The sequence below is a fragment of the Nansenia antarctica genome (assembly GCF_963989245.1).
Source record: "Nansenia antarctica genome assembly, chromosome: 4".
NCBI classification, from domain to species: domain Eukaryota; kingdom Metazoa; phylum Chordata; class Actinopteri; order Argentiniformes; family Microstomatidae; genus Nansenia; species Nansenia antarctica.
Window position 1 is genome coordinate 62,726,544 of NC_137689.1, and position 17,688 is coordinate 62,744,231.

Below are 17,688 nucleotides of genomic sequence, written 5' to 3' on the forward strand. Positions count from 1 at the left end.
ACACACACACACACACACACACACACACACACACTTATTTCAATATACTCCATTTGGGTTCACAGTAAAGCATACACAGCGCAATATCTGGCAAGCTGCTTGGCTTTTGTCTTGTCAGATAATGCACACAGCCAAGACTGCCAAATGTCAGTATTACTAGCTGACTCCTGAAGACACTCGCATACACACAAATAATCAGCGCTTTTATGACCAGTAGTCCAGTCCATAGTACTTCCACCAACAAAAGGGAGGTAGGACTCTACACTCATTTGGAGACCCGACTTGCTGAAACTCTGTCCTTGTCCCCCCCCCGCCCCCCCAGTAGTCTGAAGGATGAGGAGGAGCAGATGTGTCCCATCTGTCTGTTGGACATGCTGGACGAGGAGAGTCTGACTGTGTGTGAGGAGGGCTGCAGGAACAAGCTACACCACCACTGCATGTCCATCTGTAAGTATAGTATACAGTATAGCACACACTCCATAGTATAGTACACACTACAATATAGTACACACTGCAGTAGAGTACACACTACATAATAATAGTAATAATAATAATAATAATAATAATTCATTGTATTTATATAGCGCTTTTCTGGGGCTCAAAGACGCTGACATAGTACACACTACAGAAGTGTACACACTACAGTCAAGTACTCCATGCTGCAACCCAGAGTACACAGTGGAAGGGCTTGGGCTCAGATCATGTACATTAGTTAATTCCCCATAGATACGTCACTTATTTATATGTTATGTTATGTTATCATTCTACGTTGACCCACTACCATGACGTCTGTATGCTAATGCCCCCCCCCCCCGTCTCAGGTCTCTAACGGTCAGGGAAGCGCTCTGGTGGAAGTGAAACTTCTAGAACAGTTTCGGTTCCTCCCCACAGCGTCTTCCAGCCTTGTGTTTATATTTTCCTTTTCGGTGTCAGCTCTGTCTCAAAATACATCCATCAGAACATCACACCTCATCAAACTGTACTCTGTCTGCAACGCAGCTGGCGCTGAAGGGGAAATAGAAATAAGAATTAGTGGTTGTGTAACGCGTGGCCAGAACATCCGATATCCCCCTCCCACCCGGCCCAGCATCGAGAGAGAGAGAGAGTGAGAGAGAGTGTGTGTGTGTGCGAGTGTGTGTGTGTGTGTGTGTGTGTGTGTGTGTGTGTGTGCGTGTGCGTGTGCACGTGCACGTGCGTGCATGTCACTGAGTGTCAGACGACTTTAATGCTGCAGTCATCCATGAAGGCTTTTCCAGTCCACCGAGCCTGGCTAAGCGACCACACCACCATGACACACACGCCACCCTGCTCAGACCCTGTCCCATAGGCCCTGCAGCACTCACACACACACACACACACACACACACACACACACACACACACACAGTGGAAGTCTGATACGTTCATACTGAGCGTATCAGAGCATCAATCTCCTCTGACAGCCAGTCAGAAGGCATTTTCCACTAGGTGAGACAGAGACACACTCTGTTTGTGGAGAGAGGGTTAATGGTATCTGTGTCGTGTGTGTGTGTGTGTGTGTGTGTGTGTGTTTGTGTGTGGAGAGAGGGTTAATGGTGCCTGCCTGTCTGTGGAGAGAGAGGGTTAATGGTGCCTGTCTGTCTGTCTGTGGTGTGTGTGTGTGTGTGTGTGTGTGTGTGTGTGTGTGTGTGTGTGTGTGTGTGCGCACGCGCATGTAGAGGGTTAATGGTATGTGTGTGGAGAGAGGGTTAATGGTGTGTGTGTGTGTATCCTCAGGGGCGGAGGAATGCCGGAGGAACCAGGAGACGCTGATCTGTCCTCTGTGCAGGGCCAAGTGGAAGTCACATGACTTCTACAGGTAATGACCACACTGCCGCGCTATGGGGGTAACAACAATGGCCCACACACACACACACACACTCCCAAAACAACCCCTACACCCTAAAGCCTATCCCATAAAACCTACTCCCTACTCATTACTCCCTAGACACTAACCCCTACTCCCTAGACACTAGCCCCTACTCCCTAGACGCTATCCCCTACTCCCTAGACGCTATCCCCTACTCCCTAGACGCTATCCCCTACTCCCTAGACGCTATCCCCTACTCCCTAGACGCTATCCCCTACTCCCTAGACACTAGCCGCTACTCCCTAGACATTAGCTCCTACTCCTAGACACTAAACCCTATCCCCTACTCCCTAGACACTAAATCCTAGCCCCTACTCCCTAGACACTAGCCCCTACTCCCTAGACACTAGCCCCTACTCCCTAGACACTAGCCCCTACTCCCTAGACACTATCCCTTACTCCCTAGACACTAGCCCCTACTCCCTAGACACTATCCCTTACTCCCTAGACACTAGCCCCTACTCCCTAGACACTAGCCCCTACTCCCTAGACACTAGCCCCTACTCCCTAGACACTAGCCCCTACTCCCTAGACACTAGCCCCTACTCCCTAGACACTGACCCCTACTCCCTAGACGCTATCCCCTACTCCCTAGACACTGACCCCTACTCCCTAGACACTAGCCCCTACTCCCTAGCTACTATTACTCAATAAGTTAGTACTCAATAAGTAAGTCCTCCCAGCCTGTCAGAGGACATGGTGGAGATACTAGTGCTGTTCTTCTGTCCAATGCTTCAGGCCTCCACTACTGCTGAGCCTCAGTTGCATCAGGGCGTGTCTAGGGAGTACCGAACAGAGGTTCCTGGGAAGATGCTTGGGGGGGGGGGGGATCTGACTCTACAGCAGCTGTAATGTGTGTGTGTGGGTGTGGGTGTAGTAATGTTGTTGTGTGAAAGTCGGGGGGGGAAACTGCTGCTGCTGCCCCATCTCTGACTGGGAGAAGGAAACCACCTGCTACTGTACGAGTCCAACATTCAACAGCTGGGTCACACACACACATCTCACACACACACACACACACATCACACACACACAGTGCTTCTGAGAAATCCACAGGGAAACACTTGGGAAATACGCTGAAACCTGTAATGGTTTTGTTGCATGACAGATCGATGGTAGCCCAGGGAGAAGTGTACATTCTCATGTCAAACAATGGGCAGTTTTTCAATATGCTTCCTGTATTGAGGGCATTGTCTAAGCCTGTGGTACAGTAGGCTAGGCTAAGCTAGGCTAGGCTAACCTTCACAGGGCTAACTCCCTCCCACCGCACCACAGCCAGTTTCCTCCAACAGTGTCTTGAGTATCTAACACACTCGATGGCACGGTGGTAGGACAGTGCCTCGGCTGAGTAAACTGATGGAGCATGTTGGCTGTATGCTAGGCTAACTCCTCCAGCAGCACCATAGCCATCCTCTCGCCAGGCCTACTAGGACCCAGCAGCTTATCCCGGGGTGGTGCATGGAGAATGGCAGGGTCAACATGGTTCAGTTTGACCCCTCCCCCTCCCCCCAGAGACTAGGACAGCCAGAGGAGACAGACAAGGCTCACACACACACGACTAACCCTAACCCACTGGAGGTCCTGATGTTATGAAGGACACGGTTCCGGTTGAGGTTGTGGTTGAGCAAGGCCTAATGCTTGACCCCCATCCTGCTGATAGTTGAACAACCGCTTTAGGTTGAGGCACATATGCGTTCACCACAGCGTACCGAGGGTCTATTGTGTGTCAGTGTGAGAGAGAGAGAGAGAGAGAGTGTGAGTGTGAGTGTGTGTGTGTGTGTGTGTGTGTGTGTGTGTTGTGAGCTAGATCCCTCCACGCGGTCAGGTGCGCTAGACAGAGAGGCACCAGGGCTTGTTTTGTGTGTCTGCCCAGGACTGAAATGATAGCAGCCCCCCCCCGCCCCGCCCCCCTCACAACATGAACCCCAGTCAGAGACATACAGTTACAGACCCCCTCCCCCCCTAGCATGAAACTGTACCCTCTTGTTTTTCGCTGGAAAAATGTGAAAAGTGTAATTATGGTAATCACCAGCGATGTCACCTGACCCCTCTGCCAATCAGCAGAGAGGCAGAGCTGACAGAGGGATTAGCTAGGAGGACACTTCCTGTCCTGCCACTTTCATACTTGGCATCTACGTAGGGAGACGGGCAAAGCAGGCTGTTGATGCGCTTCCCTCCAGATGACCATCTGGTGAACATTGGGAGGACTTCTTCCCTCAAACACTGAGCAACACTACTAGCAGACCCAATTCATGACACACACCCGTGTCCTCTCCCACACTCTCTGTGAAGACAACAAGTCAATTCAACGCAGTGTTCTAATCTCGTGTGTGTGTGTGTGTGTGTTGTGTGTGTGTGTTGTGTGTGTGTGTGTGTGTGTGTGTGTGTGTGTGTGTGTTGTGTGTTGTGTGTGTGTGTGTGTGTGTGTGTGCGCGTGCGCACAGCCATGACCCCTCTGTCTCCATGGAGGCGGTGGCAGTGTCGGCGGGGGGCCGCCCCCAGCCCCAGGTGACATCATCCTGGTCGTCCCCCAGTGAGGGGGGGTCCCGTGCCTCCTCCTCCTCCCAGGACGGAGACTTCACCCTCCCCCAGTACGGCGTGCAGCAGATCCCCCAGACCTACAAAGACATGGCAGAGCCCTGGATCAAGGTGAGGGGGGAACAGGGGGGGGGCAGGGGAGACAGGGGGAGGTTTGATGTGTAAAAAAAGAAAAGAAGAAATGATAATCCCATATTCACATTAGGTGTCTACTAGGTGTCAAACTCCAGAAAAACACACAGAAAGACAAACTCCATTAATTGATTCACACAATCAATCAACCATGTATCGACACTCATGTCTGCTGTACCTGACTCCTCCTCCTCTGTGGCCCCGCCCCCCCAGGTGTTTGGCTTGGAGCTGGTTGGCTGCCTGTTCTCCAGGAACTGGAACATCCGGGAGATGGCGCTGCGGAGGCTTTCACATGACGTCAGCGGGGCGCTGCTCCTGGCCAATGGGGAGCGCTCGTGCCCCGGGGCGGGTCAGGGGGCGGCGGGCGGGGCCGGGGCCGGGGGCGGCGAGGTGTCTGGTGACGTGGTGGTGGAGTCGTGCTGCAGCATCCTCTCCATGGTGTGTGCCGACCCTGTCTACAAGGTCTACGTGGCCGCGCTGGTGAGTCTGAACACACACACACACACACACACACACACACACACACACACACACATACAATATGGCTGCACTGGTGAGTCTGAATACATACATACATACATACAATGTGTATGTCATACACACACACACACACACACGTGGTGTTGGGATGGTCAACAACACTAACAGAGTACTTGAATTGCCCTATGTCTCCTACTTTACCCTAAGGAGGGTGAAAGCTGAGACAGTAGAGATGGTACAGTGTACTCTGAAGTCCTCTACACTCCTCCATTCTAGTGTTCGGCCATTGATTAGTCAGGCCTTGCCAGATGCTCTGCTCTGGTCTCACCCTTTGACACCTCTCCTTTCCAGTGGAGGTCGGCGGAGGTCGGAATCAGAGGAGGGCTCATAGTAAAGCATGAACAGAATGAGGAATGGTATCAAACACACATCCGTTTGATGACATTCCTCATTCCGTTCCATGCATTACAATGAGCCCGTCCTCAGATTTTTCTACCTCCACCAGCCTCCCTTTATACTCCCTTCTAATATTGATCTGCTGATCTGTGAGCTGGGCTAAAGTTCAATTCCAGCAACAATGTCAGAGTGCCTCCCTGTGGGGCTGACGGTCTTAAAGTCCATTTAGAAACAGGAAGTTTGAAACGCAGCAGGGAGCTCCGTGGACAGAGTGAGCAGAAAAAAAGGTCTTTCTCTTTTTTTCACTTCTCCTTTTTCCCTACTCCTGCATAACCTATTTATTTCTTCTTCTCTCTCTTGCGGAGAAACAATCGTTCTCTGTGGCTGTTTGTAAAACTGCATAGATCTCTGGGTAGTTTGACATTTCCCCACGGAAAAGCTGTGCCTGAGCAGAGCAGCAGTTAGCACAAACACTCTCTCTCTCTCTCTCTCTCTCTCTCTCTCTCTCTCTCTCTCTCTCTCTCTCTCTCTCTCTCTCTCTCTCTTTTTCTCTCTCTCTCTCTGTCTCTGGGGGCTTTCCAGCATGTTTGGCACTACTAGACAACTAGACTTCATTGTTGCTCTTGTATTCTTCTGTTCAAGACAAAGAAGTAGGGGGAGAGGAGGAGGGGGGAGGGAGGGGGAGAGGGGATGACTAAAAATACCAACAGTGATAGTGGGAGTGAAAAAGAGCAGATTGAGTTTAATGGTGTCTTAGAAATGCCGTTTAACAAACCGAGAACTTTAGACTCGTGTTTTTAGCTGTGTTTTTTTTCATGAGTAGACTGTCTCGTTTGAAGTGTGTTTGTTTGAGCAGGCCTTGTTTGTTGATTAGATCTGTCTCTTCTGAGTGGAGTGGGCCAGGGTACACAGAGTAATGGGGAGAGAGTGAGAGAGGACTCTGATCTGTGGGTCTATCTGTGTGGGCAAAGTTCTAGTGCTATGCTCTATCAGTCACCATTCCCCTGGCCCTTCCTCCTCCCCCTCTCTCTCTGGGAGTCAGGGTCAGGCTGAACCGTGAATAGCCCAGTACCTCCACCCTCTCCTGGGGGAGCCCCTCCCAACAACCCCCCCCCCCCCCCCCTTCTCTCCTCCCCTTCCACCTTTTCACCCTGATCTCTCGCACCCTGTGTCTCCCCTCCCTCCCTCCCTCCCGTCTCTAACAACATCACCTGACCAGAATAGACGTCATCCGTTCTAGTGTCAAAAGTGCAGTTCCTTCCCCCCAAATTGACCCCCCCTCCACATACACACACACACACACACACACTGACCCCTCAGGGCACTAGGTTATGTTGGTGTGTTTCTCATTCATTCTGGTGCGGAGGGATTTATTTTGGTGTGTGTGTGTGTGTGTGTACGTCCCCAGTCCTTTAGAGTAGCCCAGCCCAGTGTGAAGGCTGACTCAGCAGTTGTGGCTGTGGGACATGTTGACCTGGAGGAGGATATCTCTCTGTTTTCTCCCTGTAACCTGATCCTCCTCCTCCTCCTCCCTCTGCTCTGGGCTCGGCCAGCACTCCTGCTAATGATAATGAACCATTATCACGTCAGCCCATGTCCTCCTGCACACAGCAGAGCCAGGGACTACACTGTTAATAAGTGAGCAGAGAGGAGCATGCAGTCTGTAGGCGTGGTGTTGTTTCAAGGGTTTCAGCGTTTTTGCACAATCATTCACCCACACACATTTTTTTTTTGTGTTTTTCTAACCCTTTTCGTTTTTTCATGATCAAATGTCAATGCCGACGTTTCCAACTGTGAAGGGGAACCCCGGTGGGAGGCTGGTGGAGGTAGAAATGGGAGGACGATGCCTGCCTCCACCAGCCTCCCCTGGTGAGAACCCTGTTCTCTCCTGTGTCTTCCTCCCCCCAGCCATGCGGGTGTACGTGCCTGGGAGGTAAAGGGTTTTAAAGGTGTGTTTCTACTCCTGCTGTAGAAAACCCTGCGGGCCATGTTGGTGTACACACCTTGCCACTCGGAGTCGTTGTCAGAGCGCTCGCGGCTACAGCAGCTGCTCAGGCCCGTGGTCGAGACCATCCTGGTCAAATGTGCTGACGCCAACAGGTACGCACACGTACGCGCACGTACACACACACACACACACGTAAACTCAGTCAGGAAGTAACCTGCAACACCGAGGCCTCCTAGTCAGTCTGCTTGGCTTGTAGCTACTGCCACCCGGTGGTGAACAGAGGGCAGGACATGCCAGTGCACTATGAGCTGACCACTGTTGAAGATTATTTCTGTGCTCTTTTGTGTGTCCAGTCGTACCAGTCAGCTGTCCGTGTCCACCCTGCTGGAGCTGTGTAAAGGACAGGTGGGAGAGCTGGCTGTGGGCAGAGAGATCCTCAAAGCAGGTAGGAAATATAATTCTCATCATCTCACAAGAGTGCATATGGTATACAGTGATACAGTGAATACACTTCACCTAGAAGAATCAAGAATCCTTATTGTTATCTTATTGGGTAAAAAGGTCACCTTAGTACATGATATTTTCCACCTGACTTTGTAGTTCATCAGGACACATCTGTATTTGTCCTTCTGCAGGCTCCATAGGCATCGGCGGGGTGGACTATGTCCTGAACTGCATCCTGGGTCCCCAGACGGAGTCCACCAACTGGCAGGCCCTCCTGGGGCGGCTCTGTCTGATTGACAGGCTGCTGCTGGAGTTCCCTGCTGAGTTCTACCCACACATCATCTCTGGGGGAGGGGACCTCGCCACCAACCTGGGGGAGAGGTAGAGACCGGGGGGGTGGGGGGGGGATGAATGTCAGTGTAGCCGATAGTGGGGAGCTCAGAGTATTGGTCTGACAGCCTTGATCTCAACACCATGAAAGATTAGTGATGATATCATACACTAGTAGCAGACCTGCAGTAGCCCTCAGTTGTGATATTGTAGGTTCAACTTTGACCTCATGGTCTTGTCTTCATCTTAGGGTCGGTTTATACCGCAAGCGTCAACCTCGGCAGCGCTGTGCGTGTGTATAATTTCGGTGCCCATGTTAACAGGTTAGAGCAGCCATACAGCCCGCGCGAGATGCACGCCTCAAGTGTGTCTCGCGCTTTTTCATGTGCCGCGCGTTGCAGGCAAAACTCAGTCTTCCAAGATATGGCTAGTAGATGCAGCTTGGCAGTGAGAGACACACTGCTGAGGTTGACGCTTGCAGTATAAACCGGCCTTTTATTCTTGTCTTCATCGTCTTGTCTTCTTCTTAGCTTTGTCTTTATAGTCTTTGCTATACATAGTAGCCCTAGCCCTGACACAGTAAGATTGTTGTGTTTGTAAGGTGTATTATTAGATGTTGCATTGACAACATTGTTGAGTTTTCTATTATTGACATAACATTTAGAGGCATAGTGGTAACCCAATCCTACTGTCTCTCCCTCTCTCCTCTCCTCCCTCCTCCTGCCCTCCCTCCCTCCTCTCCTCCTTCCCCTCTTTTCTCCAGGTATCAGAAACTGTTGCCTCTGCTCAGCTTCGCCCTCCAGTCCATCGACAACTCTCACTCCATGGTGGGGAAGCTGTCTCGCCGCGTCTTCCTGTCTGCCGCCCGCATGGTGGCCCGCGTGCCGCATGTGTTCGTCAAGCTCCTGGACATGCTCAGCGTGACCAGCTCCACCCACTACGCCCGCATGAGGCGCCGCCTGCTCGCCATCGCCGAGGAGATGGACATCCTGGACGCCATCAACCTGGGTCTGGAGAGCATGGAGCATGCGGCCGCGGGCGCCGGAGACCAGGTGCGGGAACAGGCCAGCGCCGCCTTCCTGGAACCCTCGGCACCGCACAACTCCCCCAACGTGACGGAGAGCAACACGCCCACGCACACGGTGCAGCTGACCTCCGGGAAGGGTGGTTTCCGGGGTTACGGCGGGAAGGCCGGGGCGTGTCCGGAGGATATCAGCGAGCGGCTAGCGGCGATCTCGACCACGTGTTCCGGGCTGTGTCACACGGCCGCGGCAGGGGTGTGTGGTGGCGGGGCGGTGGAGCACCAGAAGCCCCCCGTTCAGGCCCGGAACAGACCCCTCAGCCAGTGTCTGAACTCTCCCTCCTCCAGCCAGGCACCCACCCTCCCCTCCCCCTCCCTCCCCCACCCTGAGGGCAGCCCCAAGTTGCGTCCTCAGAGCTTCATCCCCGGCAAGCTGACCTCCACCACCCCCTCCTCCTCCCCGGGTACCCAGCGCAGGTTCCCTCCCAACCAGAAGAGCTCCTCCATGAGGGACCCAAACAAGCAGCTCCCCTCCCCCGGCTTCACCCAGCAACGGCCCCTCCCCTCCAGCCAGATCCATAGACCAAGGCCCTCCCGGCCCACCCCCACCCCCAGCTCCGAGGGGGCCAAGGCCCTCTGCCGCCCACCCCACACCCCTGGCTCCCGCGGGGGCATGAAGCTAGACCTCCCTGGGGGTGACCTTTCCACCTGCACCACCAGCCCAGGAGAAGGCCCTCCAGCCATAGGGGGTGCCACCACCCTCATCCCCAGTGAGGACACCTGCTTCACCCACGTGGAGGAGAAGTTTCGGGGGCTGGACGCCTCAGCAGAGCTCAACTCCTCCATGGAGGACCTTCTGGAAGTTTCCATGCCGGCGGTGGCGGGGGGCGACAGCACCGTGACCTTCCAGTCAGAGGTGGCAGTGTTGTCACCTGAGCAGGCTGACAGGGGAGGGGGCCCTGGGGGGGGTGAGGGCGGGGGCTTGGGCGGTGGGGGTGGGACCTACAGCGAGGACGTCACCCACCACCAGAAGTGCAAGGAGAAGATGGAGGCGGAGGAGGAGGAGGCGCTGGCGGTGGTCATGGCGATGTCGGAGTCGCAGGATGCGCTGCCCGTCATCCCTCAGCTGCAGGTGGACAAGGACGAGGATGTCATAATCATCCAGGCAGACGTGAGTGCAGGAAACAGGAATTAAATAATGTACCAGGTCTATATGAATGCAGGACATCTACATTGACGATCACTAGATTTAGAGAGCAGTTCAGTCATACCAAACACAAGTATTTCATATTTTTTTATTGATTACCGACATTATCAACATTCCATTAGTTATCCCAGCCCATAACTCGGTTATTGAGGCAATAGACAAAGTGTACAGTCATGCTGATGCATGTTCCTTTTCCTTCAACACAAAGGGCATGTGGAACTCAACAATTGGATATTATGAAAAGCTCAGTGGAGGTACAAATCGGAGGACAGGGTCATTGTAATGCACACGCGTTTGGTACAATTCCTCATTCCATTACCATGCATTATGTCGAGCCTGTCCTGATTACTACCCCCAACAGCACCACTGTGATGTATAGCGTATTGATATATTGTATCCCCTCCCCTTCCCCAGACCCCAGAGACCCTGCCTGGCCATACCAAAGCGAAGCAGCCGTACAGGGAGGGGGCAGAGTGGCTGAAGGGCCAGCAGATCGGCCTGGGGGCCTTCTCCTCCTGCTACCAGGCCCAGGACGTGGGCACCGGGACCCTGCTGGCCGTCAAACAGGTGAGGACCCTCCCTGGAGCCTGAGTCCCATCCCGTAGCCCTGCCTGCCACAGCCTGCCTCCTAGTGACGTAGTACGGGTGTGGTGTGTTCCCTAAGGCCTACCTCCATGTTCAGATGGAGGAGAGGAGGAATGGGGGTTATTTAATTATTTCAATTAATATTATCCCTTGAGAATGAGTTAGTATCCCCAGAGAATGCCCCGCTCCCTGTAACCAAGTCTGTAACCAAGTGTGACCATATCCAACCCCCCCCCACCCCCTAGGTGACGTACGTGCGGAACACGTCGTCGGAGCAGGAGGAGGTGGTGGAGGCGTTGAGGGAGGAGATCCGGATGATGGGCCACCTCTACCATCCCAACATCATCCGCATGCTGGGGGCCACCTGTGAGAAGAGCAACTACAACCTGATGGTGGAGTGGATGGCAGGTAGGGGGTTACTCATCCAATCTGTGGATGTGGAATTCTACCACTCATTCAACATCACTTCCTTAATGTCTACTATCATCTCTATAAAACCATAGTCGTCACTATTGGATTTGTTTAACAATACTCTCCTCACTAAAACAATCACACTAAATCACCCCCCCCCCCCCCCTCCATCCCCAGGTGGCAGTGTGTCCCACCTCCTGAACAAGTATGGAGCCTTTAAAGAGGCTGTCATCATCAACTACACAGAGCAGCTGCTGAGAGGCCTGTCCTACCTGCACGAGAACCAGATCATACACAGAGACATCAAAGGTCAGCGCACACACACACATACATACACACACACACACCTTCTCTCTGTGTCTCTCTCGCACACACAGACACACAACCTCCCCCGTTGCATACAATAACATCTCCTCTCCTTCCTCTCTCTTGCCCAGGCGCTAACTTGCTGATCGACAGCACGGGTCAGAGGCTGAGGATAGCTGACTTCGGGGCTGCTGCCCGGCTGGCCTTCAAGGGCACAGGGGCCGGAGAGTTCCAGGGCCAGCTCCTAGGAACCATCGCCTTCATGGCTCCCGAGGTAGGCCCCAAGACAGGGGGAGATGAACCAGGGGGAGGCCCTGAGACAGGGGGAGATGAACCAGAGGTATACGCCCTGAGACAGGGGGAGGTGGACCAGAGGGAGATGAACAGAAAGAACCTTTTGTTTTATTTTGAGTATTATGACTGGAGGCCATTGTTGTGAGTGTTGAAGTGTCCACAACAGCCTTGTTGTGGATGAAAGACTCTCTCCTGGAGACAACCAAAGGTTGTTACTCTGCCAAGGAATCACATGTTTTCTAGAACCTTCCACAGTCAGTGTTTAAGTTGTGTTAGTGGTGTATTTAGCCTTGCCTCGTCCCTTCTCACATGACGAAGGCCTGAATTCACTCCCAGGCCAAATCTTGCCTTTCTTACTTCGGAGGAGCTATTTAAATGTCAATAGCCTCGGACAAAGCTGCTTTTTTCGGGTGAAATCCAGCAGCCATTATGTGGCGTATTCAGAGTCACGTGTGTTCTTTGAAAGCTGGCTAAAGTGGATTTAGATTTCTCCGTCACTCTGAATGAAGAGGAAATTGTAATCCCGTTAGAGAGGGCTCCTACAATGGGCCCTGCACCTTGATGTTTTGTTGTCATTGTGGTCCCCAACCCTGTTTAATTAGGAGGAAGTTCAGCTGGCCCTTTTAGCCGACCCACGCTGTCCCGTCCCCCCTCCAGCACCCTGTCCCTCCCGCAGCAGCCCAGTTCATTATCAGAACCCCCCCCCCCCACACACACACACACACACACACACACACACACAGAGGCTATTCAATCCCAGGCCTTCTCTCTCACAACTTGAACACAAAGGAGGCGTTTGATCTTACTCATGGGTTTAAGTGGAGGATTGTATAAGCCTTTACTCCAGCAACGTGTGTGTTAGTGTACCGGTTTACCAAAATATACTGCTTTTTGAAAAAACGGTTACTATAATAAGATTTATTATTTATTTATTTATTTTACCATAAATGCCGCCGTATTTACTTTAAGCAGTGCAGAATTGAATCTTATAAGTGTAATTTGTCTAAATTCTCACCTGGCGTGCGCTCTGCATGCATAGTGGCTGTGTGACGATAGCGAGTCGACTGAAATCACACAGCCTGTTTGAGGAAGGTGTTGACAAGGCCATGCAGGCCAATAGAAGCAACACGTCACCTTTAGCCAAGCATCTTTCCAATAGGCATCCCAACCTCTTCAAGGAGTTCAAATCATGACAGGCCAGCAAAGAGGTCTGACCCGTTCAGGGATTGAAATTAAATGTCCATAAATATTCAGTCAAGCAAGCGAGTGAGTTTAAAAAAAAATGAGTGTCTCCTCCTCTCTTGGTGAACTGGGATTATGTGCCTTTGCATGATGTTCCATCCCTTCCATTGTGTTCAGTCATTAATTGTTCAACATAGTGTACTGATTCAAATATCAGCTATCAAATCTCGAATTTTGAATTCACTATATTATTATATATGGATATCCATAATTTTATTATATGGATGGATATATATTATGGATTCACTATATTATATTATGATTGTGTGTGCGGCTATGTGCATATCTGTGTGTGTGTGCTGGATGTGCGTGCCTTTAATTTGTGCGTCTCTCTTCCTGACATTGACACTGTGTGTGTGTGTGTGTGTGTGTGTGTGTGTGTGTGTGTGTGTGTGTGTGTGTTTCAGGTGCTGCGGGGGCAGCAGTACGGCCGTAGCTGTGACGTGTGGAGCGTGGGCTGTGCCATCATCGAGATGTCCTGCGCCAAGCCCCCCTGGAATGCTGAGAAACACTCCAACCACCTGGCCCTCATCTTCAAGGTATCTTCACTGTTTCACGTGTGTGTACCCATGGAGGCTGGTGGAGGTAGAAATCGGAGGACAGGCTAATTGTAATGGTATCAAAAATGGGTGCATTCCATTCCATGCATTACAATGATCCCGCCCTCCGATTTCTACCTCCACCAACCTCCCCTGGTTTATAGGAGTAATAGGACAATGCTGTTGGTGTTTGCTCCCATTACATATGGCTAAACATGAACACGGTGTGAGTGAATGAATGTATAAAAGGTCATGGTTGTCCCTCAGATTGCCAGCGCCACCACGGCTCCCTCCATCCCCCCCCAGCTGACCCCAGGCCTGAGGGACGTCACCCTGCGCTGTCTGGAGCTGCAGCCCTCCGACCGCCCCCCCTCCAGGGAGCTCCTCAAGCACCCCGTCTTCCGCCTCAACTGGTAGCCCCCCCCCCTTACTCGACCGGACCCCCCCGGACTCACGGCCCCTCCCTAAAAGTGTCCGCACGGAAGTACTACTGAAGGCCCAGCCAGCCTACCCTAAACCCCCCCAAACCCCTCTCCCAGCCTACTGTAAACCCTAACCCCCCTACCCCCCCACCTCTCCCAACCACCCTACTCTAAACCCCCCTCCTCTCCCCACCTCCCGGGACCTTTCCTAGTCACATAGAGAGGGTTTCGGATGGTGTAACCTGGCCCTTAACCTCGCCCACCCCACCCATGGCCTCAAACTGCTGTACCTTAGCACAAAATGCAAAAAGCAAATCGCAAAAGTTCTACTACGAAAACGGTGCCTTCTTCCTCTAGGAGTGCCATGTCGGTAAACTGTAGCCTGTAACGTTCTGCTCTGGTCAGACAAAAATGGTTCCTTCAGCACTTTGGTAGCCATTTTGCATTGTAGCCAGGTTTTTAGAGGTTTCTTCACGTTATTCACCCATTGTGAGTCTAAAAGGTCCTTAAAACCGCCAACGGAAGACGACGCAGAAAGATGTTTTTTTTTATCACTGTTGTGCTTCACTGTCTGGTCATAGATTTCTGACTCCATCTTGTTTTGTTTTTAGAATAATATCCTATGTGTAGAAGAAACGAGTTCATGGAACGGTCGCTGTTGTAATTGGTTGATTTTTGTGCATACTACGTTTCTACAAAGATGCCTTTTAAGATGTGCATTTTACTGTTGGGCCATACAAGCTTAGTTGAATAATCATTAAGATCACTTAAGTGTTTCAGGGAACGGTGATACTCGTATCTAACAGAAAACGTTGCTAGTTCGGCTAGCATAACGCTGAATGTGAACGCTTATGATACCGGTATTTGTCTCAAAATGTTTTGTTTCTGGGATTTATTTTTAAAAAGATAAACAAATCCTGTGTATGAAGTTATGATTTATATATATATATATATATATATATAAAGGATAAGTTTCTTAGCTTTCTGGGTGTTACTGTCTTTTTCAAAGCTATCCTTAGAGATTGAGACGTTTGTTGAGTATAGACGTTTTGATGTCAGGCCACACCATAAGAACAACCTTGTTGGCCTCCTTTAACTCTCACTGTTACGTTTTGAGCCATGTGCATTGCGCATATTTTTGTTATTTTTTTAATAATTTCATCATGAGCCCTCAAAGTGAAGCTGTTGTCCTTTACATTCAAAACCGCTATTATATGTTCATAAATGATCTGCCATTCTTTTGGTGCTGTTCCTTTGTAGAAAATCATGCTACAATTCAACTGATGATCTGAGATCTATTTTTATGAATATATGTTATAAGAATCCATATATATCTGAGGTTTTCTAAGACTCTTCTGTTTTCCATTGGGGATATAAATGCTGTACAACGTTTTTGGTGGAGGGATGTTTCTGAACTCATGGCAGACTTTTCTGCATGTTAACATGTTTTTTAATCAACTCATCTCTTTATTTGATTAGAATTTGCAAGCATGTTCCTAAAGTGTGTATGAACTATAACTCTTCAAGTGTTGTTGTTCTGGTTGTAATCAGTTAAGAAAGTAAAAGGATGATAATAACAATGAAGAATGTTTTCCAAATTCAACCTTTTTAGAGGCATTAAATTGCTACTTTTATATTTGGAATCTCTTGACTGAAATCATTGCGAGGGTTGAGACAATTTAAAAAGGCCTTTTAAACAGAAAATTAAATCTATTTAATGGAAATCCTATTTCTTTATGTGGAGTACAAGCTGATCAAGCTTGAAGAGTTAAATGTAAATAAATGTGAAGTTTGGTAGCTAAATTTATTGTACTTGACTGTATTTTTATACCACGCTATTTTCCATAAATACCTTTTTTTTGTTTTGTTTTTTGTTCCTGCTTCGGGTTATTCTTATCTTACTTTTTGATGTCTTTTTAAAAGCTTTAAAGTTATGCACTCTTGTCTTTTTTTATATACTGGAAGAAAAAATCAGTTTCTGTCAAATTCATAAAAGTTAATCAGTATTACTTCAATTTGTCATGTTGATGATTCTTACCAATCTCTCAATGCCTTCTGAATCCTCCTCTGACCCACCTGTTGTCTCTCATCCAGCTTGCTGGTCTCTATGTATTTTATTTTCTTATTTTATGCGGATGTGATGTAATCTTATGTCCTTTTTTGGATCTGAGCTGGACTGAAATTGTTGTGTGAAAATTGTATGCTGTTTCTTTGTGTCACTTGGTGGTACTTTTTTTTTTTTTGTAAAGAACGTCTATTGCTGTTTTATTCCAGTCTCTACTACCTCAGGTATCCTCTAGAGTCTCTTCTACCAAAGTTCACTTTCTCAATATATATATAAATATATATTCTTTTTTTTGACTATTTGTTTTTGATTTCTCTTCTTCAAAGATTTCCAGGGCTTAAGGGCTAACTGAAATTAGCACCTTTATCGTGCAAATAAACTCATGAAATCTCTGGGTTAAGAAACATAATAAATTGGCTTAAGCTGTTTCCTGTAAGTTAAAATATATCAAGATATTTTAATTATTAAAATTTTACCCCATTCAAAGCATTTTATAGCATAAATTGGAATTATTTTGGTGTTTGTCTTTATAGTAAATAAACGAAAAATTGGGAAAAAGTTTCTTGTTCCTCCTGTCATTTTGTCCAGATTGTGCCTCAGAACATCACTACGGTTGTTACATTCATCATCACAGGGAGATGAGGAGCTATTTAAATACTACCCTAATCTACAGTAGACTACCAGTATACACACGTATATGAGTGGAAGTTGGAAGTCATTTTGCTTTCATGTGTACACTCACTGAGCACTTTATTCGGAACACTATACTAATAATGGGTTGAGCCTCCCTTTGCTCTCAAAACAGCTTAAATACTTTGTGGCATTGATTCCACAACATGTTGGAAACATTCCTTTGAGATTCTGGTACATGATTGCATCACGCAATTCCTGCAGATTTTTCAGGTGCACTTTCAAGCTGTGAATCTCTTGTTCTATCACATTCTGCATGTACCTAATTGCTCCAGGGGTGCCGAATATGGCTGACTTTGTGCCTAGATTCCAACAATTGACTGACAAGTTGATTGCATGGCAATAAATCAGCGAAAAAAGGTGGTAGAAGAGTTAGTTCTATTGGGCCTAGTTAAGACGTGTTACTATAAAGCTGAACCGACTAGTTAACCCAGTTAGACTCTTTCATGTCTATTGACATGACGCAAGTCCTACTGAAGGTGTGGCAGATGACAGGAATCCCTACAGTCATAACGCCTCCACACTGTTGCCTAACTTTCTTAGTTAAAGAGACTTCCTGCTGTAATAGAAACCTTCTTGTGCAGATGTACAGTATCTGAATGAGTACTCAAACTAGAAAAACAAGTTCCAGAAGAAACTGTGTGGGCTTGCAAAGTCTTATTTTGGTCATGGTTTGAAAGATGGATACAGCAGATGCATTTGCTCGGATGTTGAAAGAAAGTGAGAACCTTATTTTAGTAGCAGATAAAG

General features: G+C 49.3%; 1 protein-coding gene across 1 annotated transcript in view; it reads left to right on the plus strand.

Moving 5' to 3' along the window:
• The window catches only part of map3k1 (mitogen-activated protein kinase kinase kinase 1, E3 ubiquitin protein ligase), a gene marked incomplete at its 5' end in the record, with an annotated part of 41,618 nt that extends 24,835 nt beyond the window's left edge, over positions 1–16,783 (plus strand). Inside the window, 14 exons of the mRNA XM_080530062.1 lie at positions 323–447; positions 1,756–1,837; positions 4,333–4,537; positions 4,772–5,038; positions 7,407–7,534; positions 7,736–7,827; positions 8,018–8,207; positions 8,920–10,348; positions 10,799–10,951; positions 11,215–11,377; positions 11,558–11,689; positions 11,818–11,960; positions 13,630–13,761; positions 14,029–16,783. Coding sequence (XP_080386188.1) covers positions 323–447; positions 1,756–1,837; positions 4,333–4,537; positions 4,772–5,038; positions 7,407–7,534; positions 7,736–7,827; positions 8,018–8,207; positions 8,920–10,348; positions 10,799–10,951; positions 11,215–11,377; positions 11,558–11,689; positions 11,818–11,960; positions 13,630–13,761; positions 14,029–14,178 — 3,391 coding nt within the window. The 3' untranslated portion in view covers positions 14,179–16,783. The remainder of the gene's footprint in view (positions 1–322; positions 448–1,755; positions 1,838–4,332; positions 4,538–4,771; positions 5,039–7,406; positions 7,535–7,735; positions 7,828–8,017; positions 8,208–8,919; positions 10,349–10,798; positions 10,952–11,214; positions 11,378–11,557; positions 11,690–11,817; positions 11,961–13,629; positions 13,762–14,028) is intronic.
• Positions 16,784–17,688: the final 905 nt, after the last annotated feature.